At 43.7% G+C, this 26,895-nt stretch overlaps 1 protein-coding gene across 1 annotated transcript in view; it reads left to right on the forward strand.

Moving 5' to 3' along the window:
- LOC114613263 overlaps positions 1 to 26,895 on the forward strand; it is a 56,304-nt gene that overhangs the window by 24,639 nt on the left and 4,770 nt on the right. Inside the window, exons 6-7 of the mRNA XM_028758505.1 lie at positions 24,811 to 24,951; positions 25,590 to 25,773. Coding sequence (XP_028614338.1) covers positions 24,811 to 24,951; positions 25,590 to 25,773 — 325 coding nt within the window. The remainder of the gene's footprint in view (positions 1 to 24,810; positions 24,952 to 25,589; positions 25,774 to 26,895) is intronic.

Raw genomic sequence — 26,895 nt, forward strand, 5'->3', positions numbered from 1 at the left:
CAGGAGAGAGATTGCAGTCAAAACAGCAATCAAGGGTTCTCAAAAGCACAAGAGCACATACAGGCACACACAGCACACACACCAAACACACACACACACACACACAAATACACATAAAAAACTACAGACAGAGAGGGAGAGGGGAAAGAGAGGGAGGGAGGGAGAAGTCCGTTTCCCCCTGGAGGATTTTTCAGTGTTCTAGAGTGGCCTGGGACAAGTTCTCCTCTCTTTGGATTGCTCGGCTTAGACACAGAATAGTGAGCTGACTGAATCAAAGGTCCTGTCCAGAGCCTGCCTAGGACATGTCTGGGCAGGTCAGCTGGAAGGTGCCCACTTGCAGGTCAGGGAAGTCCACCAAGGTTTTGTTTTGGGTGCAGTTAAGAAGTTGGAAGTATGCCATCCCACTTAGTAATGACCTCTTTCCCTACTTGTCTTCCTGACCAGGTGCTGTCTGACTTCTGCGTTTTCTTCATTTCTAATAGCTTGAACATTCAGTTGCCTTCTCAGTCTAGGGTAAAAGATTCTAGTATATATAAGATATGTGTGTGTGTATATGTGTGTGCTTCTAAAACATATAGTATACATATGGATATATGCTTCTAATATATATACATGAATATATGTGTTTTTAATACATATGCTCTATGTGTATGTATTTCTAAGTATTGCTTGACTCTAAGTGTGACTATAATAAGCATATATATATATTATAATAATAAGCAATGATATAGATAGATAGATAGATAATTATTTGTTTCTCTAATCAAGTTAAGCTTCAATAATAGTATGGGTATTTGATCAAAAAGAATATGTTCACCCCAGAGAACAGTCCAGTGCCAGTTTAGTTAATGATTTTGTTAATTTGAAAATTATGCCAGTTAGTTTGGGTCAACTTGACACAAACTAGTCACCCAGAAAGATGAAACCTCAGTTGATGAAATGCCTCAATGAAATTGGTCCATTGGCATGTCTGTGGGGGTATTTTCTTGAATGATTGATGTGGGAAGGTCCAAACCACAGTGAGCAGAACCATCTCTGGGCAGGTGAGCCTGGCCTGTGTAAGAAATCTAACTGAGCAAGCTAGAGGAAGCAAGCTAGAAAGTAGTACTCCTCCATGGTCTCTGCCTTGGCTTCTGCCTCCAGTCTCATGCTTTGAGTTTCTGACTTCGTTTCCCTCACTAAGTAATGGGGATATGGAAGAATAAGCTGAAACAAATTCTTTTATCCCTAAACCACTGTTGGGCAGTGTTTTATCACAACAACAAAGAAGCAAGATGAGACAGAAATTGGTACCAGAGAGTGGTTCTTGCTGTGATGGCCCTGACCACTTTCCTTTGAGGGGGTTGTGGGGAGGACTGTGGAAGGATTTGGGAGCTTTGAGTTGGAAACACTATTGGAACTTGGAAGATGATGTTGAGAAAAATGCAGGTGAAGGGGACCAACTTGAAAAGTTTCAGAGGGGAACAGGTATTCTATCAGGGCTGTTAGAGATAAATGCAAATCAAGGACCTGTGGAAGTGAAAGCGATGCTTTACTGGCACGGTGAGTGCTGTGGTTAACAAGGCCAGCATTCATGGAAATGAAACCTTCTGGAGAGTGTTTCCTCGAGGTCAGCACACAGAAGATGTGGTCTGGGCATGAAAGGACAGGCAAGGCTGCATCTCAAGCAGTCAACCAAACGTGGTAATGTATAAGAATCTTCCACTGCAGACAGGCTTTGGCAGCATAACATCTACAATATTGATGAGAGTTGGCACCATGTGGCAGGGTTAGAGATGCTGGAGACAGGTCAGGACATCACTGGTGACATTGCAGCCTTAATTGTAGTGGAAACCCCAGCATACAGGAGATGCAAGGAATGTAGGGTGACTATGTAGGTGCTCCAGGACAGTAGCAAGTGTGATGGAGCCAGCCTGAGCCTACAAGATAAGCTTTGTGTGCTGACAATGGCAGAAACAGAGGTTGGGATACCCAAGCCATTTGAAGATCTTCAGTGAGTCCCACATGCCAGACATAGAGCTATAGGATTTGATTTACACTGCTCTTCATTTTACTTCGGTTTCTTGGTAACTGTACCCTGCTTCTTCAACCTTGTAGTAAAAAATAATGATTTAATTTTTCCTGTACATAAACCTAGTTTTTAAATCTTTGTATATTTTAAAGACACTTCGAGTTTTTATAATGTGTTTAAAGTTTTCAACAACCATGGGACTTTTAAAATTATAATGTGTTTTATATTTTATAATAGTATGAGGTCTTGGAGGTCATCTGTGTTTGTTGTTAAGTGTAAGAATATGGTGGTTTGTCTGAGAAAGGAGCTGACACATGTGACCCTTTGAGAAAGGGGGCCTCAGGACCATGATCCAGTCTTGATATGAGAGAACATTAGAAAAGAACAATGTGCTATTATATTAAAAACAAAATCATACCAGGCAGAAGAAAATGGAGTAGAGACTAAAGGAAGGGCCATCTGGGGACAACCCCACCTGGTAGTTCATCCTGTCCACAGACACCAACCCCAGACACAGTTACTATTGCCAAGAGGCACTTCTTGACAGGAACATGGTGAGGATGTTCCCTGGGAGGTTCTACTAGCACCTGACCAAGGTGGTTGGGACGTTTGAAGTCAACCATCACACTAAGCTAGATGACCCCGGAGGGGAAGCTGGAGGAAGGACTGGAAGAGACTGCAACCCTACAGGAAGAAAAATGTGGGCTAAGCAGAACCAGCCAGTGCTCCCAGGAAAAAGACCATCAAACAAGAAATGTTCAGGGAGGGCACCATGGCTCCAGATACATAGGTAGAAGAAGACAGGCTTGCCTGACATCAATGAGAAGAGAGACCCTTTATCCTGTGGAAGTTTGATGCCACAGCCTAGCAAGATACAAGAGCCATGGGGCAGGTGTATGCCTAAGGGAGAGAGTACCCTCCTAGAAGCAAAAGGGAAAGGGGAGAGTGGAGATGGGATGGTGGGGGTGGTGGAGTAGTAACTCAGAAGGGAGAGATCATTTGAGATGTAAACCTTTAGAATGAATAATTAAAAAAAAAACATAATAAAACAAGGGATTGTGTTTTGGTTTCTTGTATTGGTCTGGTGATGGAATTAGGCTTGAAATAGGGTGTGGCACCAACAGCTGATCTTACTGATCAGCAACTCAGGCTTGAATTCACAACTCTTGCAGAATTCATCATCCCTAGGAATGAGCATTCAAATGTGTGTGTGTGTGTGTGTGTGTGTGTGTGTGTGTGTGTGTCTGACTGTCTGTGTGTGTGTGTGTGTGTGTGTGTGTGTGTGTGTGTCTGACTGTCTGTCTGTGTGTGTGTGTGTGTGTGTGTGTGTCTGACTGTCTGTCTGTCTGTGGTGTGAGTGTTTGTTGAGCCATCATCTCTCTAGTCCATGACTTTCCTTTCTTACATGCTAAGTTAGTGCTCAACTCTCTGTGAATACTGTGTTTGCCTCTGGCTCTCTAGACTTCCGGAATGCCCATTTTGCCATAAGCTTTGGATCCATTAGATTAACATTGTGCTTTCTCTATCATGTTATTCATGACCAAGTCACTGACGGAAAATAGACAACTGCCAAAATAATTCACACAAGCTAGGAATCATTAAAATAAATTTTCAGTGAAATTTAAATTGGGGGAATTGGGTTTTATTTCTCAAATGGCAAGTAAAAACTACTTCAACACACAACTGGAGAAAGTTTGGATTCAATATCAAGGAGAAATGACTTAACATCATGAGACCAGTTCTAGAGTTCTAATCTCTGATACACTCATGAGAAACAGTTGGCCCACTGTCATACAAAAGTTTCATAAGATACATAAAACCACCTCTCTACTGAATTCCTTGCCTCTAGTCTTTCCCATGTGTGCATCTGGCTGATATTTTTCCCTAGGGGACCCCTGTGGGGGAGCTGGAGGAAGGACTGAAGGAGCAGAGGGAGACTGCAACTCTACAGAAAGAACAAAATCCGTCAGCTAACCAGATCACTCACTGCTCCCAGGGACTAGACCACCAACCAAGGAGTGTACAGGGAGGGGTCCATGGCTCCAGATACATAGGGGGCAGAGCATGGCCTTGTTGGACATCAATGGGAGGGGAGGCCCTTCGTCCTGTGGAGGTTTGATGCCCCAGCATAGGGGAATGCTGGAGCGGTGGGGTGGGTGTGGATGGTTAGGTCGGGGAGCACCCTCCTAGAGGCAAAGGGGAGAGGGGAGAGGTTGGATGGGATGAGAACTCGAAGGGTTATGCGATTCCATTGGATAAACGGGCGGCGGCTGATGGAGGAGGGCTGCAGCCTGTACGCATAAATGGAAACTTTGCCAAACTGGCTCAAGCGCTGGACCTTGCTGAGCAGAAGGCTGTGCAGGTGTGCAAATGCGAGCCCAGTTGCAGAGAAAGATGGCTCAAAAAGAAAAGGAGAAACAGGAAGAGAAACTTAGAGAAATGGCTCAGAAAGCCAGAGAGAGGAGAGCTGGGATGAAATCCCATGTGGAAAAAGAGGATGGAGAGGCCCGGAAAAGGAATGAAATCCATTAGGACAGGCAAAAAGAGAGGCAGCACGGCCGCAACCTTTCGAGGACAGCACCTGAGAAGAGGTCAAAACCACAGAGAAATGTTAGTCGAGATATCAGTGAAGTCATTGCTCTTGGAGTGCCCAAACCTCCGCCTTCCAGTGATGTCCAGTATGACCTAAGGCTCTTCAACCAGTCCAAGGGGATGGACAGTGGGTTTGCAGGTGGAGAAGATGGGGTTTACAATGTTTATGGTCAGCCCTAGAGAGGTGGCAAAGATGTGACTCAGAGTATCTACAGGCCCAATAAAAATGTGGACAAGGACATAGACAGCGATTACCCCGCAACCAGGATCGAAACCAACAGATTCGTTCCTCATAAGGTATTTTCTGGTTCAGACCATACACACAGAGGCCGAGAAGGACCAGTTCAATTTGAGGAAGATCCTTTTGGTTTGGACAAGTTTTTGGCAGAAGCCAAACAGCACGCCAGTTCGAAAAGACCCTCTGAAGGCAGTCGCCCCAAGGAACATGAGCGTGAAGGCAAGAAGCTCAGGAAGGAGTAGAGAGGCCTCTTTAAACTAAAGCTGACATATCCAGCAGAGGATTGCCTGGTCTAACCTCTGTGAGAGATGATGCGCCTAATCCTGGAGAAACTTGAGAGCCCAGAGAGTGAGGAGGCCTGGCCGTGTGTGGTGTGGTGGTGGGGATTATAAACATGTTCTTGAAGACAATGGTGTGGAGATACTGGATGTGGAACTGTTGGAGGGGGGACCAGGAGGGGGCTAAAGACTGAACTGTAAAAAGCATAATTAAACTTAATAAATAGAAAATAGACCACAGCATTGCTTTATTTATTTATTTTCTTTAAGATGTATTTGTCTGTCTGTGGTGTGTGTGTATGTGTGTATGTGTTTATGTGTGTGTGTATGTGTATTTTTGTGTCTATAAGACAGAGAGACACAAAGACAGAGACAAACATAGAGCTAAACAGCACCTGGGTTCCAAAAGCAGTTTCCCCAAGGATTGTGAGCATTAAGGCAAGAAGCAGAGGAGGGAGTAGATAGGTTTCTTGAAACTAAATCTGCCATATCCAGCCGAGGATTGCCTGGTCAAGCCTCTGTGAGAGAAGATGTGTCTAACTCTGGAGAGACTTTGAGCCCAGAGAGTGAGGAAGCCTTGCGAGGTGTGATGATGTGAGGATTGAAGACATCCCAAAAAGACAAAGGGACAAAGGGGAGACAAAGGGGAGGAGGAATGGGATGAGGAACTTTCTGAGGGGTTTCCAGGATTAGGATAAAATGCAAACTTTAAAAAAAAAGCAGATTATATAAAATAATATTTTTTAAAAGCTTCCTTCTTTTTTTCTTAAACATTTATTTGTTTTATATATCTGAAATCAGTGCTGTTCTTATAGGATTGCTGGGGATTGAACTCAGAGCCATTGGCAGACCACCCAAGGCTCTTCACCCCTGAGCCGTCTCTCCAGCCCATGACTTTGTTTTCTTAAATGCTAAGTTAACACTCATCTTTTCCTGAATACTATGATTGCCTCTGACTGTCTAGGTCTCTGAAAAGCCCATTTTGCCACAAGCATGGGTCCATTCGATCAGCATTTTCTCCCTCTATCATGTTTGTCATGATCAACTCCCTGACAAAAAATAGACAACTGCAAAAATGTTTCACACAAGCTATGAATAAATAAAACAAATTTTCATTGTAATTTAAAGTGTGGGAGTTAATTGAGTTTTACTTCCCAAATGGTAAATAAAAACTACTTCAATACACAATTTCAGAAAGTTTGGATTCCAATATAAGAAATGACTTAACATCATGATAACGTTCTTTTTTTTAATTGGATATTTTATTTACATTTCAGATGTTATCCCTTTACCCCATTTCTCCCCGCCCCAGGAACCCGCTATCCCATCCCCCTCCTCCTGCTTCTATGAGGATGTGCCCCCACATACCCCCCACTCCTACCTCCCCACCCTCGAATTCCCATACACACAGTGTCCAGCCTTCATGGGACCAAGGATCTCCTCTCCCACCTATGCCCAACAAGGCCATCCTCCCTTACATATATAGTTGGAGCCTTGGGTCCCTGCCTAAGTGCTCCCAGGCTGGTGGTTTAGACCCTGGGAGCTCTGGTTGGTTAGTATTGTTGCTCTCCCCATGGGGCTGCAAACCCTTTCAGCTCCTTCAGTCTTCACTCTAACTCCTCCATTGGGAACCCCTTGATCAGTTCAATGGTTAGCTGTGAGCATCCGCCTGTGAATATGTCAAGCTCTGGCAGACCTCTAAGGACACAGCTATATCAGGCTCCTGTCAACATGCATTTCCTGACATCCACATCAGCGTCTACCTTTGGTAATTGCACATGGAATGGATACCCAGGTGGAATGGTCTGCAGACGGCCCCTCCTTCAGTTTCTGTCCCACGCTTTGTCTCCATATTTGCTCCCTTGAGTATTTTGTCACTCCTTCTAAGAAGGACTGTAGCACCCCCACTTGATCTTCCTTCTTCATGAGCTTCATGTGGTCTGAGTTGAATCTTGGGTATTTCACGCTTCTGGGCTAATATCCAATAATCAGTGAGTGAATACCATGTATGTTCTTTAGTGATTGGGTTACCTCACTCAGGATGATGATTTCTAGTTCCATCCATTTACCTAAGAATTTCTCAAATTCATTGTTTTTAATAGTTGACTAATACTCCATTGTGTAAATGTACCACATTTTTTGTATCCATTCCTCTGTTGAAGGACATCTGGGTTCTTTCCAGCTCCTGGCTATTTATTACAAATAAGGCTTCTATGAACATAGTGGAGTATATGTCCTTGTTATATGTTAGAGCATCTTCTGGGTATATGCCCAGGAGTGGTATAGCTGGGTCTGCAGGTAATGCTATGTTCAATTTTCTGAGGAACCGTCAGACTGATTTCCAAAGTGGTTGCACCATCTTGCAATCCCACCAACAATGGAGGAGTGTTCCTCTTTCTCCACATCCTTGCCAGCATCTACTATCACCTGAGTTTTTGACCTTAGCCATTCTGACTGGTGTGAGGTGGAATCTCAGAGTTGTTCTGATTTGCATTTCCCTGATGACTAAGGATGCTGAACGTTTCTTTAGGTGCTTCTCGGCTATTCGAGTTTCCTCAGTTGAGAATTCTTTGTTTAGCTCTATACCCCATTTTTTTCTTTTTTTTTATTGGATATTTTATTTACATTTCATATGTTATCCCCTTACCCCATCCCCCACCCACCCGGGAACCCCCCATCCCCTTACCCCTCCTCCTTCTTCTCCGTGGATGTAACCCCCACCTGCCCCCCCCCACTCCCACTTCCCCACCCTCAAAATTCCCACCCCCTGGGGCGTCCAGCCTTCATGAGGTCAAGGATCTCTTCTTCCACCTGTGCCCGGCAGGGCCCTCCACTCTTACATATTCAGCTGAAGCCCTGGATCCCTCCATAAGTGCTCCCAGGCTGGTGGTTAGGACCCTGGGAGCTGTGGTTGGTTGGTATTGTTGCTCTCCTCATGGTGCCACAAACCCTTTCAGCTCCTTCAGTCCTCACTCTAACTCCTCCATTGAGAACCTCATGATCAGTTCAATGGCTAGTTGTGAGCATCTGCCTCTGAATATGTCAGACTCTTGAAGGCCTCTGAGGAGACATCCATATCAGGCCCTTATCGGCATGCACTTCCTGACTTCCACATCAGCATCTACCTTTGGTGACTGCACATGGGATGGATACTCAGGTGGAAAGGTCTTCAAATGGCCCCTCCTTCAGTTTCTGTCCCTCACTTTGTCTCCATATTTGCTCCCTTGAGTATTTTGTTGCTCCTTCTAAGAAGAACTGAATCACCCCCACTTGGTATTCCTTTTTTATGAGCTTCATGTGGCCTGTGAGTTGCATCTTGGGCATTTCAAGGTTCTGGGCTAATATCCAATAATCAGTGAGTGAATACCATGTGTGTTCTTTTGTGATTGGCTTACTTCACTCAGGATGATAATTTCTAGTTCCATCCATTTACCTAGGAACCTCTCGAATTCATTGTTTTTAATAGCTGAGTAATACTCCATTGTGTAAATATACCACATTTTTTTAATCCATTCCTCAGTTGAAGGACATCTGGGTTCTTTCCAGTTCCTGGCTATTATAAATAAGGCTGCTATGAACATAGTTGAGCATATGTCCTTGTTATATGTTTGAGCATCTTCTGGGTATATGCCTAGGAGTAGTATAGCTGGATCCTCGGGTAATGCTATGTCCAATTTTCTGAGGAACCGCCACACTGATTTCCAAAGTGGTTGCACAATCTTGCAGTCCCACCAACAATGGAGGAGTGTTCCTCTTTCTCCACACCCTCGCCAGCATCTACTATCACCTGAGTTCTTAATCTTAGCCATTCTGACTGGTGTGAGATGGAATCTCAGAGTTGTTTTGATTTTCATTTCCCTGATGACTAAGGACACTGAACATTTCTTTAGGTGCTTCTCGGCCATTTGAGTTTCTTCCATTGAAAATTCTTTGTTAAGCTCTATACCCCATTTTTTAATAGGGTAATTTGGTTGTCTGGAGTCTACTTTCTTGAGTTCTTTGTATATATTGGATATTAGCCCTCTATCAGATGTGGGATTGGTAAAGATCTTTTACCAATCTGTTGGTTGCCGTTTTGTCCTATTGACAGTGTCCCTTGCCTTACAGAAACTTTGCAATTTTATGAAGTCCCATTTGTCAATTCTTGATCTTAGAGCATAAGCCATTGGTATTCTGTTCAGGAACTTTTCCCCTGTGTCCAAGTATTCGAGGTTCTTCTCCACCTTCTCTTCTATTAGTTTCAGTGTGTCTGGTTTTATGTGGAAGTCCTTTATTCACTTGGAGTTGAGCTTTGTACAGGAGATAAGAATGGATCAATTCGCATTCTTCTACTTGTTGTTCTCTAGTTTAACCTGCACAATATGTTGAAAATGCTATCCTTTTTCCACTGGACAGTTTTAGCTCCTTTGTCAAAGATCAAGTGATCATAGGTGTGTGGGTTCATTTCTGGGTCTTCAATTCTATTCCACTGATATTCCTGCCTGTCTCTGTACCAATACCATGTGGTTTTTATCATTATTACTCTGTAGTACAGCTTGAGGTCAGGGATGGTGATTCCTGAAGAAATTCTTTTATTGTTGAGAATAGTTTTTACTATCCTGAGTTTTTTGTTATTCCAAATGAATTTGAGAATTTCTCTTTCTAACTCTGTGAAGAATTGAGTTGGAATTTTGATGGGGATTGCATTGAATCTCTAGATTGCTTTTAGCAAGATGGCCATTTTTACTATATTAATCCTGCCAATCCATGAGCATGGGAGATCTTTCCATCTTCTGAGATCTTTGATTTTTCTTCAGAGACTTGAAGTTCTTGTCATACAGATCTTTCATTTGCTTGGTTAGATTCACACCAAGGTATTTTATATTATTTGTGACTATTATGAAGGGTGTCATCTAGGGCTGTAGAGGACACAGCTAGTTACTAGTCAGTATATTCTGCAGGGTTTTTTTTTCAGAATTTTTTTTAACTTTCTCCCTGTTATCAGAGACAGCCTGACCAGTGGGGTGGTTGTGTCTTTAATTTGCCCTTTCTGTTCCCTTGGTTGTTATGGCAGGTCTGTCAGGATGGTCTCACAAAACTACAACTGAGGCTGCACCTTCACGAAGTCTTCCATGACCTCTCACACTGCCCGGCCTCAGCTGCTCTTCCTTATCCCTTTATGCCTTCAAAATCAGTACCACCTGGGTGACTCTTACGCATTACCAAGTACAGCTGCAGCACAGGGTACAATCTTGGCTATCTCTGGAACACAGCTTCTTTCTGCTCTCAGGAAACACTTCAAAGATTTCACGTCAATGAGGGTGGTCTCTTCTTGATCACCACTAATTTCTTAGATCCAGCTAACGAACAGAAATCTTCCCAGTAGTCTCCTTCTTCTTTTGACTATAAAGTCAGAGACACATGGACAAAGCTGCCTAGTTCTGCTGATTGCTGGGGCTAGAACATAACCTGCTTGTCCTATTACCTTATCACTAGCTTCCTGTTTTCCAACTCTGCCACTGCTTACACTTGGCTGCCCTGGATCTTGCTCTTTAGATTGACCTTGAACTCAGAGATCCTCATGCCTGTCTCCAGAAATTAAAGGTGTGTACCATCATGCCTGGATTTAAGCTTTTCTTCACTTAGAGTTTGGCCTGTCTCAGACTGGCCTTGAACTCAGAGACCTGCTTGGCTTTTTCTCCTTGGATTAAAAGTGGGTACTACTATCCCTGGATATAATCTTAGTTGGGTAGGACCTTGCCCCATGGACACCACACCCTTAATTCAATTTAATATCCTTGAACAATGGATTCAGCTCCATTTCACTTCCTGGTATCCCTTTAATACTCAAACCATATATTTTATATTTTTCCTTTAAAAGCTGGCTATGCTTATTCAAAACACTCTTCATGAGACTTAACCAGAAAACAAAGCATCTGATGGACATTTCTGAGACTTCATTTGTCAATGCAATTAATTTAAGTCACTTCACCTTAGCCTATGGCAGGCTCTTCAAACAAGAGCAAAAAGCAGCCACATTCTTCACCAAAAAAGCACAAAAACAGTCTCTAGGACACATACTGAAGTTCTTCTCCACTGAAACCTCTTAGGCCGGGTCTGCACAGTTCAAATTACTCACAACAAAGGCTTCCACGTTCCTTCTATGATAGCCCATTATGCCCCATTCTAATACTTTCCAAATCCCAAATCTCCAAATCCACATTCTTCCAATCAAAAGCATGGTCAGATCTATCACAGTAGCACCCCAGTCCTTGGTACCAAATTCTGTCTTAGTTAGGGTTTTACTGCTGTGAACAGATACCATGACCACGGCAAGTCTAATTAAGGGCAATGTTAATTGGGCAGGCTTACAGATTCACACGTACAGACCATTATCATCAAGGTGGGAGCATGGCAGCATCTAGGCAGGCATGCTGTAGCTAGAGCTGAGAGTTCTACATCTCCTCTGAAAGCTGATAGCAGAATACTCAACTTCAGGCAGCTAGAGTCATCATCTTAAGCCCATGCCCACAATGACACACCTACTCCAACAAGGGCACACTTCCTCATAGTGCCAAGCATACACAAGCCATCACATGAGTCATCCACGGATGTGGCTAGACCATCATCAGAGAGCTCAGCTACGTCTGTCTGTTTTGCTCTGCTGTTCTTACTGTATGACTTTTACCTGTGTCCAGTGGCTCCCTGAGATACTGCCATTCTATCTCACTAGTTATCTAGTGTATGATAACTGAAAGGTGAAAATGGGAAAAAACGATGTTCTTCCTCCATTTAGGAATTCTGTCTAAAAACTGAAAGTGATGCCTCTGACTACAGCCCCCTGGTATGCTAAAGAATAAGGAGTGAGGTTGAAAGCCTGTCTGTGTCTCTAGTTAGGATTGATATTGGAATACACCCTGAGGAGCACTGGAATCAGAGATGCTACAAGCATTACTTCCATCAGCTCATCCCTGTAGCTTGACTCCAAGCAATCATGATTCTGGTGAGGACTGGGGAAAGGGATTGGATTATGAAAACTTCTTATCTTTTATTATTATTATTTTTATTATTGAAGGGATTACACCAGTGAGTTTGCTGTTGAACATTTGGTAACCAAAGAGCCATAAGAATGACTGGGACTGAAAACTGCAATTCCTCAATAAGACAGCCCGATCAAGTTGTCTAATCTGGGTCTGTAAATTCTGGTATTTGAAAAGCTACCAGAAATACTCAAAGGTATAGCTGGATCAGGCAGTTTCTGGAGAGTTTAGTAGCAGTACACAGGTTGACACAGTATGGTAAATCTATGTGTCTCATTCAGTGGATAAGCAAGGCTGTTACTGGGATCTGGTGCTGAGACTGGCATTAAGTCCCCAGGACAGAAAGTGGGAAGTCCCTTTTGTTCTCCCTGAGCAGCCCTGACTGAAGGCCTGACATCTGTTGAATTTTTGCCAACTGGGTTGCCATTTGTCCATGTTGAAACCTTGACACTGCTTTTATTAAAGGTAGGCAATAGAACTGCCCTGGAGGGAGAACCACTTTGACTTTGAGCTTAATAAGAGGACTTTAAAAAAAAAAAAAGGTGGGTGGGGAATGAGAACTACTTTTTAAAAAAGTAGAAATGAAAGCTCCTCTGGGATTGGTATTTTAAAGAAAGTAATGTAACACTTTAGGTGCTGCCCCAATATGCCCTGAATGGCTGTGCTTCTATGGGATCTGGGAAAGGGGGGGATGGGACAATAGCTGGAACCATGCCCCCAAGTCAATTATAAAGTTCACCTTACAGTCCTCTACAGTGAAAACTGCCTAGGGCTTCTCTAGTCTGATGGGCATAATGGGAGTCAGTAAAGTGAATCCCAGGACCTAGCATTGTGGAGAAGATGATGACCTTGGAACTGGTTATAGAGTCCTCAGTTCTTCTAGTGACTTTTCCTGAAAACACAGCAGATGCCAGTGTCTGAGAGCAATTCCAATTAAAATTGTCCTCCCATCCACAGAGCAATTGATTCCCAGGTTTAGGTTGTGTTCCTTGAGGGGAAACCCTAATCAAGTTGTCCCTTGGCAGCCATTAATTCTCCATGGTACTTGTGCCTTTTTATTTCCTGGTCCTGGTTATAAAAGTTCCAACTCAGCCTGGACAAATTGAGTGCCTCCTTCTCTTCCTGGATGGAGTATATAGATAACTAGGAATAGGTAAGGCATCTGACCTGAGCCTTCCTAAGACCTTAATGACACAGTGAATCATTTTCATTAATTGGATTCTCATGGGAATTTGGGGAGATAATGACCGTATCCTTATGGAGAAGTCACTGTATTCTGAAAGATAAGGAAATCATTATGAACCCTCAGATAACTTAATGCAATATTCTCATCTTTGTTAAAGGGGTTAGGGTTTGTTCTAAATCCTCACCAGGCTAATACATGTGTGTGACTTAGCTGATGGTTCAAAGGTTTGAACATATTGGTCTAGATCAGCAGTTTTCAACCTGTGGTTAACAAGCCTTTAAGAATTGAAGGACACTTTCATGATGTCTCCTAAGACCAATGGAAAGCACAGATATTTACATTATGGTCCATAACAGCAGCCAAATTACAGTTATGGAGTAGCAGCAAAAATAATTTTATGGTTGGTAGTCACCAAAATGTGAAGAGCTGTACTCAAGGGTTGAGGTGTTAGGAAGGTTGAGAACCCACTGCTCCACACACTCCTGCTCCTAGTAATTTCCTAGTTGTTTTCCTAATGTCATTCACTTCTGCCAGGGAAAAGGAAATGTGGACACTTATGACTGTTTTCCCCAACTATCATCTTCCTAATAGGAAACATCCCTTCCAAGGGTTGAGGATCAGAAGGACAGGTCCTTTGTTTCTTGTTAGGAAAGAGGCATAGTCTATACAGAGTGTAGGGGGGCTTGGACCTCTTAGAGATGAGGACAGGTTCCTGGAGGCTTTTCTTTACTATCAGGGTTTCTCCAGTGTCCCCTTTACAATCTATTCCTCCCTAGGCTGCAGTGAATGGCAGTTAATGTCTGGGGATCCAGCCTGTAGTTCTGGGCAACTTCTGGATGATGTCATGCATACAAGAGAAGTTGCACAGAGAAGATTTCAGAGGACATCTCATCACCAAACTGAGTCTAACTTGAAGATGGTATTAGAATTGAGAGTTTCATCATTCTCTGGAGTAGTCAGGACATACTACTACCAGTAGTGCTGGTAGAGAAAAAAGATCAAGACTGACTTCCTAAACATTTAGGGGTATATCTTGTTATAGCTGCCCAGGAGGCAAGCCAATGGAGAACCTCGGGTCATCTTGGAGGTCTCTGTCCCCATATATAAAATAAAATAAAAAACAAGAATAAACAAAGGTAGAGATGGCTGGAGGACCAGCTATTCCTCTTCCTACCCCTCAGCATTAAGTCTACAGATGGAGGTACGACATCTCATGTGGACAATTCTCATGACCCCTTCAGGTGTCACTGGTCCCAGTTCCCTCTGGGAACGACTCAATCTCACCCATACCTGTTTTGCTGGTCCCTGTTATTTTTGCTTGTACACTAGAGATTTCTGATGCCTCCATGTTGTGGTAATTATTTAGGAACAGCCACTGGTCATGCTGACTATCTAAGCTGCAGCAGCTCTGTCTAGCCCAGCTGCCATGTTTCTCAGCCAGAGGCCACATGCGTGCTGCAGCTAGAAATGGCCAACTAGAAACAACAGCCCTGCCACCCATGAGACACCAGCGTGGGAGATGGCTCTGCCAATCTTCCATGCTGTCTCCGCAAGGCTGGGCATTGCCTAGATCATCCCACCATCCATGTGGGCCTAGTAGAAAGATGAGATCTAATGCTTAAAGATTAATCAAAAGTTATATATTTGGTAATGATTAGTAACAATATACCCATACAATCAGAAGTGTAACCCAATAGGTTGTAACCCAACCTAGATATACAAACTACCTTTGACTGCTACAGACATGTGAACATCCACCTTCATCTCCTCTCTCTCTCTCTCTGTCTCTCTGTCTCTCTGTCTCTCTCTCCCTCCCTCTCTCTCTCTCTCTCTCTCTCTCTCTCTCTCTCTCTCTCTCTCATTTTCCTCTCCTGTCTCCTAGCTCCTCCTCTTCCTTTTTCCTCCTCTCCTCCTTACTCCTCCTCTTCCTCTCCTAACTCCTCCCACCTTAGCTCCTCCTACAGATGGGGAGAAAGGAGGTATTGTGGAAGGAAGGATATAACACATGAGAGAATAAGTTAACTTAAGAAAAGAAAGTCAGCAGCAAGTGATATATTAATGACTTGGGTGTGCTGGTAGTTTTTTTGGGAAAAACTCAGCAAAGAAGCCACAAGGGAAGAAGGATTTCTTTTCACCCTGTTTTGGTTTGTATTTTTATACTAGTACTTTTTGAAGGTCTTACTAATTGTATTTTTAAGCCAATACCAGATGGTAAAGAAAGCAAGTCATCTTGGAGCTGACTTTGTTCTAGAAAGATCTTGGTCTCATTTTCTGTGCCTATTAATCTAGCTCCAAACCCGAGATCTATTGTGAGATAAATAATTCAGTCAGAGGTAGGAGACAGCCTGGTGTGAACAGACTTTATTTTCATCTTCTTTGATTCCCCCTTCTAAGTATCATCCACTTCCCAGGAGGAACATGATGACTATAGGATATTCAGGGATATAAGAACCATATTCCCAGAGGGCTGAATGGCTAAGAGCATTTGCTGCTCTTCCAGAAGCCCCTAGATTGAGTACTTGAGCTGGTTGGCTCACAGTGGCCTCAATTTGTAGCTCTAGGAGTTCTGACATAGTCTATTGACCTTCTGGGGCAGCTTTACATCTGTAGCATACACATGTACAGATCCCCTCACATAAATCAATAAAACTCCAACAACTAGGGTCCCATACCATACAGGATGTTCCAGTGCCACACAGGCTTGGCTGACTTCTTTAGCACACACATCAGAAATGAGTGGACTATGGTACTGTTTTAAGTCTGAGTATAATATCACTCCATTTTCAGTTTCAAGTCATGTGCTTTGGCTGCCAGCCTGTTGATGTAGTTAGAGACAAGCTTTAATATGATAGACAGGAATAAAAGTGTTCCCAGGACAAGAAGGGCTAGCATGATCAAGCTATATATGCCATTCCTGAGGTTTGACCAAAATGGAAATACTGACCTCAGTCCATGGACAATTTTATCAGCATTATCTGCAGTATCAAAGCTCAACAGAGCAACATTCTTTAAATTCATAATCTCACTCTACAAAGTTAAAACACCCAGAGAGATGTTAGGATTATGCCAAATATCCTATAGGTGTCTTTAAACTTTTTTCTAGTTATAATGACAATCATTAATTTAATTAATGAAATTAAAGCTGTTATACCAGCAATATTCAAGCCTCTTGTTTCTGCTTAAAGCCTAACTCACTTCTTCCAGCACTTTCAAGCTTTTTTCAGAGAATCAAGGTTTTCTAATACTTAGGGCAGTAAGACAAAAGCTGGTTGATAGACCCTTGTAACAGACATGCCAGGTTTCAATATATTAACACAATTAGAGATTATACAGTCAATGCTACTTACAATAAATACTGGAGAAGAGACAAATTCAATTTTAGCTTGACAATTAAAAGAGCCTTAAAACTCACAGACCATATGAAGCTCATGAACAAGGAAGACCAAAGTGTGGGTGCTTTGGTCCTTCTTAGAAGGATTTACAAAATATTCATGGGAGCAAATATAGAGACAAAGCATGGGACAGAAACTGAAGGAAGAGTCGTCTGGAGGCTGCTCCACCTGGGTATCCATCCTTTGTGCAGTCACCAAAGGTAGACACTGATGTGGATGCCAGGAAGTGCATGTTGACAGCAGCCTGATACAGCTGTCTCCTTAGAGGTCTGCCAGAACCTGAAATATACAGAGGTGGATGCTCACAGCTAACCACTGAACTGATTATGGGGTTCCCAACGGAGGAGTGAGAAAGAAGACTGAAAGAGCTGAAAGGGTTTGTGGTCCCATGAGGAGAGCAACAATACCAACCAACCAGAGCTCCCAGGGTCTAAACCACCAGCCTGGGATCACATAGGGAGAGACCTATGGCTCCAGCTTTATATGTAGGGGTATGTCAGCACTGCTGCTTGGCCTGCTCAGCGTCATTCCACCTCACCCTGTCCCTGCTGAGGATCCCAAGTTGTGCCCACACCTGCCTGTGGGCCAGGTCTAGGCTCACATAGGTCAGGACACAGTTCTGGTTACCTGCTCCTCAGTTATGCAGGCCTTTTCACTGAAGTACTCATATGAATACATTACCGTCACCTCATTACTGTCGCTGGTCACTTCTTACTGAGAGCAGCAGTTGCTTGTCTACTCTGAGTCTGATAATAAATCAGGGCCATGGGAAAATATACCAAATACTCATTAGGGATTGAGGTGCCTGAATTCCATCCTATACTGAAGTCTGAAGAGTGATTGTGGGGGTATCATGTGTGGATATGTAGCCTACTAGAGAGAGGGACTGGAAGTGGAGCAAGGCAGGGCAGGAAGATCATTTGTAGGGAGAAAAGTGAAGAGTGAAGGGAGATTGGTTGGGATGCAGGGGCAATCACTTGGATGTGCCAGAGACCTGGGATGGGGAGGGGTCATAGAGAGTCTAAGGGAGCATCCTCTAGCAGGGGATTTGGATACTGAAGTGGTCACTTCCTGTAATCATACAAGACTCTCAGTTGAAAAAATAAGGAGAGTCCCACCCACAGAGCCTTCAACCTAAAATGTGTCCTGCCTATGAGATGTGCATGGACAGAGACAGAGCAGAGACTAAGGAATGAACAACTCATGAGTGCCCCATACTGAGACCCATCCAGTGGGTAAGAACCAATCCCTGACACTATTAATGATACTCTGTTATGGCTACATAGAGTAACCTAGCATAAATGTCCTCTGAGAGGCTCTATCCAACAGCCAATAGAAAGAGGTGCAAAGACTCACACCCAAACAGGTGGAGCTTGAGGAGTTAGGAGAAAGATTGAGGGACCCAAAGAGGACAGGGACTCCACAGGAAGACCAACAAAGTCAACTAACCTGGACCCTTGGGGGCTCCCAGAGACTCAATCCGCAACCAAAGAGTGAGCATGGGCTGGACCTAGGCCTCCTGCACATATATAGGAGATGAGCAGCTTGGACTTTATACAGATCCTCCCAAAAACTGAAGCAGGGGCTGTCTCTGAGTCTGTTGTCTACTTGCCTGCCGGTGGATCCCACACTCCTAAATGGACAGCCTTGTCCGGTCTCTCAGTGGGAGAGGATATGCCTAGTCCAGCAGTAACCTGATATGCAGGAGATGGGGGATGTGGGTGTAGGATGGAGGACATCCGGGTTAAAACCCAGAGGGGGCTTCCCACTCTAAAAGGCATGGGGGGAGGACTTGTGTGAAGGGGTACTGGGAAGAAAGGAAGGACTGATATCAGGTTTTAAAGTGAATAAATAAATTTAATAAAAAATTTAGCTTACCAGGATCACAGTTGGCCATATTGATGTAATCTCTGGCTAAGGAAGTGGAGTGTCTCTGATGACTTTTGTCTAGCCCCGTGAAGAAATCGGTGGGGTTGGCCTCAGCAGCTGGCACTTGATGCTGACACAGATTCATTCAGGGTAGGGAGAATTTGTCATAGACACATTACTATGCTAGCAGCAGTGGATATTACTCAGAACTTCAGATGGTGATAACGACTTTTATTTGATGCTGACACAGATCAGTTAAAGTTAACTTTATCAATTAAAGTTAACGACCTTTAACTTTATTTACTTTATAAAGTTAAAGTAAGACAAGAGCAAGGTCCTTATTCTAGAAAGATCACTTCCACTTCCTCTTCTTCTTTCTAGAGTGAAAGCGTGATAGGGAGAATGGTAAGTTTCTCTCAGTAGAAAAGGATGGGTAGGTGAGTCATTGGAGGTAGGATAGGTTTCTGTTTAGCTTTTTTTTTTAATTGGATATTTTATTTATTTACATTTCAAATGTGATCCCCTTCCTGGGTTTCCCCCCTCCAACACCCCCATCCCATCTCCCCTTAACCTGCTTTTATGAGGGTGCTCCCCACTCTCCTACCCACTCCTCCCTCACCGCCCTAGCATTCCTCTACACTGGGGCATCAAGCCTTCACAGAACCAAGGGCCTTTCCTCCCATTGATGCCAGATAAGGTCCTTCAGCTCCTTCAGTTCTTCTCCTAACTCCTCCATTGGGGTCCCTGTGCTCAGTCTGATGGTTGGCTGTGAGCATCCGCATCTGTATGAAGATCTGGCAGACCTTCCCAGGAGACAGATGTAACAGGCTCCTGTCAGCAAGAACTTCTTGGCACCCACAAAATCCAATGCTTGGGTTTGGTGTCTGCATGTGGGATGGATCCCTAGGTGGGACAGTCTCTGGATGGCCTTTCCTTCAGTCTCTACTCCACTCTTTGTCCCTGTATTTCTTTTAGACAGGAACAATTCTGGGTTAAAATTTTGGAGATGGGTGGGTGGCCCCATCCCTCAACTGGGGGCCAGGTCTAACCTCTCGATATGGTCTTGACAGGTTCTACCTCCTCTTTGTGAGGTATTTCAGATAATGTCATCCCCATGGGGTCCTAGGAGGCTCTTGCTTTCCTAGCATCTGGGGCTTTCTGGTGGCTACCCCCAGTTCCCCATCCCCCATTGCTACACATCTCTGTTTAATTTCTTGACCTCCTGGTTCTTTGAGAAAATCAACAAGACAAACACTTAGCCAGACTAACCAAAGGGGACAAAGACAGTATCCAAATTAACAAAATCATAAATTAAAAGAGATAACAACAGAAACTGAGGATATTAAAAAAAAAACATCAGATCCTCCTACAAAAACCTATGCTTAACAAAACTGGAAAATCTGAATGAAATGGACAATTTTCTACACAGATACCAGGTGCGAAAGGTAAATCAGCATCAGATAAACTATCTATACAGTCCCATAATCCCTAAAGAAATAGAAGCATTCATTAAAAGTCTCCCAATCAAAAAAATCCCAGGACCAAATGGGTTTAGTGCAGAATTCTGTCAGACCTTCAAGGAAGACCTAATATCAATTCTCTTCAAACTATTCCACAAAATAGAAACAGAAAGAACACTACCCAATTCATTCTATGAAGCTACAATCACGCTCAGACCTAAACCTCACAAAGACCCAACAATGAAAGAGAACTTCAGACCAATCTCCCTTATGAATATCGATGCAAAAATACTCAATAAAATTCTGGCAAACCGAATCCAAGAACACATCAAAACAATCATCCCTCATGATCAAGTAGGCTTTATCCCAGGAATGTTGACACAGTTCAATATTCTATCAATGTAATCCACTATATAAACAAACTCAAAGAAAAAAACCCACATGATCATCTCACTAGATGCTGAGAAAGCATTTGACAAAATTCAACACCCCTTCATGGTAAAAGTCTTGGAACGATCAGAAATTCAAGGCCCATACCTAAAAATAGTAAAAGCAATATACAGCAAGCAAGTAGCCAACATCAAACTAAATGGAGCAAAACTTGAAGCAATCCCACTAAAATCAAGGACTAGACAAGGCTTCCCACTCTCTACCTACCTATTTAATATAGTACTGGAAGTCCTAGCCAGAGGAGTTTGACAACAAAAGGATGTCAAGGGGATATAACTTGAAAAGGAAGAAGTCAAAATATAACTATTTTCACATGATATGATAGTATACTTAAGTGACCTCAAAACTTCCACCAGAGAACTCCTAAACCTGATAAACAACTTCAGCAAAGTGACTGGCTATAAAATTAACTCAAACAAATCAGTAGCCTTCCTATACTCAAAGGATAAATGGGCTGAGAAAAAAAATTAGGAAAATGATACCCTTCACAATAGTCACAAACAATATAAAATATCTTGGTGTGACTCTAACCAAACAGGTGAAAGCTCTGTATGACAAGAACTTCAAGTCTCTGAAGAAAGAAATCAAAGAAAACCTCAGAAGATGGAAAGATCTCCCATGCTTGGGGATTGGCAGGATTAGTATAGTTAAAATTGCCGTCTTGCTGAAAGATTCAATGCAATCCCCATCAAAATTCCCACTCACTTCTTCATAGAGTTACAAAGAACAATTCTCAAATTCATTTGTTTAGTTTTTTGGAGACACATTCTCATGTATCCCAAGCTGTTCTCAACCTGGTTTTGCAGGTTTACATTTAGGTTAAATGAACCTACTTCTCTACTTACAAGAGCTAGGATTACAAGTGGGGCCTCCAAAGCCAGTGAGGACAGCTCTAGTCACTGATCCCTGGGCTTCCTACATGGGAGGCAGTCACTCAGTTAACTAAGCCATACAGTATTGTCCTAAACCCCTTCAGACCAGATGACTTTTTTTCTTTCTTTAGACAGAATCGTTCTTCAGACAGGTGTAGCTAACCTAGGTCTGTAACCAGTCCTGATTTGGTATCCTTGGTGCAGAGAGGAGAGCACCACACTGGGACCAAGGACTTTTCTCTTGGTGGCTCCTCTATTTCAGTTTCCCCTGACAACAGTTCATCACACTGATGCCAGTTCCATGATGGCTGAATTCTCTACCCACTAAGGAATCAAGGAGCAGCTTTTAAAAGTTAAGCACATGGCTTCTCTGACAGAACCCCCAACTCACATCTCACATTGCAACAAGCCCTGCTGGTGCTTCCTGGATGTGCCTTCAAGCACCTGTAAATGAGACAGGTGATCTTCCTCTTCCACATTCACCCTGGGGTGATCTCTCAGTACTATTTAATTGCTCGTATCACTGAATAGGGTTTTTTGAGGAAGGAATGAAATATTCCTGGGCAGGGTTTGAAAAGTAAAGACTCAATTTCCCACTTTGGAAGCCCTAAGGTGTTTCCAAACAAGCCTAGAGCAAATCTCTGGCTTTGAAAGAAGTTGCTCATTGGCTATGACCCAGGAGAGTCTTCTGGAAAGGGATCTTTAGTTTCTGGTGAGTACAGAGAGAACATTATCAGGGAGGCAAAGGCTGTTTCCTGACACCAGCAGTCCTTCTCTGGACATTCTATTGTATCCTGGTGAGCTCTTGGCATCTCTTGTGATGTCACCAGTGTTGTGACAATGCCAGCTGCTCTTAGAGCATTCAGTCAGTGACTACAGAGTTCATCCTGAGTCATGTTTTTAAGACCAAGGAGTGTACTTTGGAGAGAGAACGGGAGCATAGAATTGCCAGGGCAAGGCAGAAGGAAGCTGGACTTTCATCTCAGTGTAATCCAGCAAGAAAGAAGTGGTCCTGGGGAGACCAGTGAGTCTTGGGAAGGGAGTGTTGAACTTCCTGGAAGATGTGGGTTTGAGCTGGGTCTTCCAGTAATGGGGCACAGGAATTGGAGCCCCTGGGAAGCAAATGACCCTCTGTAGCTAATCGTAACTCCTGAAATCCAAGGATTTCAAAACATTAGTTTGTTCAGCACAAAGTCAGGATATGTAAGACCAAGGGTGTTCTACTGTGAGCCCATAGCTTTTACTCTTACAGGGAATTGGTTGTATAATATGGGGACAAAAAGAGATCACCAGGGTCAGGTCCTGACTAATGTTTCCCACTTTGAGGCCTAACATCACTGAACTTTACACCCAATGGCTTCATTTAGGTGCAGTGGCTTCCTGACTGTAGTAGCAGGGAGAGGAATGTGCTTCTGGCTATGTGACTTTATGTTATCAGAACTCCTCTGATAACTTCTCACTGAGAGTAGTCTCTTAGGTTTTTGAATCAGCTGTTGTAAGTGGCAGGCCTTTCTTTAATGTAGTAAAAGGTTTCTTTAACTGTCAGAGGCAGTAAACCAAGACAGAGTAGACCCTATTGCCAGCTCATGAGTGTTTTGATCTTTCAGTGGGATGAATTGATCAGTCTGTTGAGCGTGTTCTGGCCCTGCATGACATTTTAATCGACAGTCATGGGCCTAGAGTGACATTGCAGATCTGCATCTCCTCAGCACCTAAGTGCATGTGGAATACGTTCTTTTTCTCCTGGATTCTGAAACCACAGGCTTGAGGGCTCTGAAGCCAAAGTGTCCCTTGTGTAATTGTTAATAAGCATGGAGAGGCCGTCTGTGTGGTCATCATAAGCATGTGTAGGGAGGCAGAGGAAACACCTGGATGCTTTGATACTCCCCTCTCTACAGAGTGACGGGAGAGCTGAGATCCACACAGGAGGTATCTCAAGCCTGGGCCAAAATCTTTGTGGTGTCACTGGATTGCAGGCATGCTCTCTTTCTGTTTGGGCCTCAGGATGCTCTGTCCATCCTCTATGCCTTCTCATTATGGAAATTCATGTGTGGCCTTCTACCTACAGAGACTGGTGGACAGCCATCATCCCTCACACCTGTCTTCACCAAGAAGCAGGTGAATAAGGAAATGGAGAGGCTGACCACACAGCTGCAGCTGATGACCAGTGAGAGATGAGCAGGGAGATCACCTGATCCTTGTCATTGTCTTTGGCCACTAGATATTTGTTGTTTCAAACTGCATGGTGTCAGTCTTGGGTCTACTATGTTACCCTCATTCTTTTATAACCTTGGTTTGAAAAGACTGCTCCTCTAAAGTGTTCCTGTGCCCTGTGACATGACAGCTCATGTCCCTAAGTGCTTCTCAGAGGAGAGGCAGAACTTGAAGCTAGGGCAGGAGTGAGATGGGAAATGGTCTCTTCAGCTTCCCCCAGATGAAAACCAGAGTCTGTGGGCTGAGTAACAGAACTCAGAGATTGAGGCAGTGGAGAGTGAGTTCCTAGCATGTGTTCAGAAAGGACTTGTCACGTGGTGGGTTGTGTGAAATTCTAGCTGTTGTGAGTTTCTGGTGAGTCTCCTAATCACCTGGCAGGAGATTGAGAGGTGGAAGCTTCTGGTAGCACCTGGAAGGGCCTGGTCCTACATTTTCCCATGAGTGCTTGACTACAAGCCTGGGGTCATTGCTGTCCCTACTGATCCTTGTGCCTTATACTCTGAGACAATATCACTCCATGCATTTTTTCAGCATCCCACTGTACTCTCTCTTCTTTCTCTCTGTCTCTTTAACTGTCTCTGTTTCTGACTCTGTCTCCTATTCTCCCCCTTGTGTGTGCTCATGCATGTGCTCCACAAGCCCAACTACATGTTTGCATGTTTGTGTGTATCTCTCAGCTTTGGAATGCACGAATTTGCCTCTAGGCCTGAGGATTTGTCTGTCTCACAGTCTCAAGGTGATGACAGTGCTGAGGTCTGGGAGCCCCTCTTACACAACAAAGCTCTTGGCCTATGTAGTCACATCTACTGCACAGTTGAATCCCTCCAGTAGTTTATAAAGCTCTCCTGATGCTGGAGTATCAACCAAGAATTGTGTACAATGTCTACCTCTGCAGTAATAGTTTCCCAGGATCTGGAAACCCTGTTGTGAAAACAGGAGAAATGAAATCACAAACTTCTGGTGGGCCAAAACCTGTGTCCTAGGTTCCTGAGACTATAATGGGCTACTGTCCCTTCAGGCCTACTGAGTGAGTTCATGCAGCCAGAGCAACCTCTACCCAGACACCTAGACTCTGCTAGCCCAGGGCCAGGATGACAAAGTTACAGAGCACCTGCATGTCCTACTAAATTGGTACAGAATGTAGCATTCCCTGGGCTGGGGCAATCTTGGTCACAAGCTGAATGATCCCACAAGCCTATGTTCATGGGATTCTATCTTCCTGGGGTCAGCCCCTACCACAGGCCAAATACATTTTATGAGAAATTCCATTTGGAACACAAGCCCATCGTGTCAGAGCTGCAGACCTTGAACAAGAACACTGAGGCCTCTAAGAACTTTAAGATGCTCAAGAAGGAGACTGACTTCTATCGGTAAGTATCTGTCAGGCACCCATGACGGGGTGGAATGGCCATTTCTGTCTTTCTTTGTTCCTTCAGTGAAGAGTTCCCAGCTCTGGTTCTATCCCCTTTGCCTCTTAGCCATCAACATGACTAGGCCTTTTGGACTCAGTTTAGCTAAGAGTGAAAGAGACTGTCACCCCTCCCAGCATTGTCCTGCCAATGCTCAGGAGCCTTTAGACAGAAAAGTGATTCAGAGTGTGAGATGGTGTCAGTGAAACCTAACCTTTGGGGCTCCAGCAGGGTTTTCATAGAGCTGATTGTTATAGAACAGATATTTAGAATGTCCTCCCTTTGATTCTCTCTTGAAATTATGTGCTCACTACATTTTGATGTTTTTACATAACTTTGGACAATCTAGAGAGGTGGCGATTCCTCTTTCTTTTCAAGGGACATGGATCTCTATTGGTGTTGTGGAGTTCAGAATTTGTCGATTCTTTTCTGAATAGGCTGTTCTCTGTTTTCAATCTTCTGAGTGTAGCTGTCATGGCTGTATTCAGCCCTTTTGTAGGTCTTCTTTAGAACTTGGAATCTGGGGAGGTTAATGGGATCTGGAAGTAGCAATGACCAAAGGAAGGTGCAGAGTCTTACTATGTAGAGTTTATTTCCAGCAACCTGCACAGCCAGCTCTTGATGGAACAGTCTCAGCTGATGAAGAATGTGAACATGTTGAAGCAGGAAAATAGGAAAGTGAGGGGACATTGTGTGCTCCTGCTGCGACGCTTGTGGGAATTAAAACTAATCCATAAGAATCAACAGGAGACCACCAGTGACCACCAGACCCAGCAGCAGCAGGTAGGGACAGGCAGCTGGGTCAGGCTAGTGTTGCTCACGATTTCTTATTGGACTTCCTGTCTGTTCACCGCCCCACCTATTCTTCCACCCATCCCCTTTCTAATCCACATTCCCAACCAGCCGCCTATCTCACGTACTGTGATTGTTTATTTCTCTGTCTATGCACACGTATTCTGGGATGTGAGTCTCTTTTGAGAAACTGGATTATAAGCAGCATACCCTTCTGCGTTAGTTGAAATTGCAGTTCAGTGAGGGAGAGAGGGCAAATATCACATCACACACACATTTATATCCTCATGATAGGTGGGGTGTTCAGTCTGTAGCTTTGAGTGAGGTCTGGGTCCTGTGACTCATCTATATGGGAGGAGATTTGTGACATCCCAGGTGGGAAGCACCGTGCAGGGAGAAAAATATCGTGAAAGTATCAAATGAGTGCTTTTCATTGTCATCCGTTTGGGTGGCATGAGGCCTTCTCCTTTTTTCTGCATCTCAATGAGGTCTCTTCCAGTTAACTAGTTGTTGAGTCACACTGACAGAAGCCCAAGTAGCAGCTTGTTAGCCTTTCTCTGCATGTTGCTGCAGACATCTCCCTTCCTTGAGCTTTCAGTCTGGATCTGACTACATGACCAGGGATGTGGAAAAGTCTTGAGAAGGACTGGGAGATGTGGGAATTCAGGAGAAAATGTTCTATAATGATCTCAACATAATCTGGCAAAGCAGAGCATCCTTTTCCACAGCAGTTTTAGTTTCCAAGAGATGCATGGCAGAATTTTGACCCTCTCCTGAAAGGAGAGTGCTTAGTCTAAACTCTCATGGTCATCTAGTGTGAAGCAGGGGACAGTGTGTTGCATCATGCCTGTGTGCATTGGTAGAGGAGACCATTGGGGTTTTTTCTTGTAAATTCCTACCTAGAAACATTATTTCTTACCTCCCCAGAAGCATACTGTAGAAGCCTCTGGCTTGTCTGGCTTACCTGCAAGCTCTTGCTATCTGGTGTAGATGGTTGGTCTTATATGAATGTCTGTGCATGCCCATGTACCTCCCTCTACTAAGAATTCCATTTTCTTTCTTTCTTTCTTTCTTTCTTTCTTTCTTTCTTTCTTTCTTTCTTTCTTTCTTTCT

Source organism: Grammomys surdaster, unplaced genomic scaffold (genome assembly GCF_004785775.1).
Source record: "Grammomys surdaster isolate TR1022 unplaced genomic scaffold, NIH_TR_1.0 126198, whole genome shotgun sequence".
Lineage (NCBI taxonomy): Eukaryota > Metazoa > Chordata > Mammalia > Rodentia > Muridae > Grammomys > Grammomys surdaster.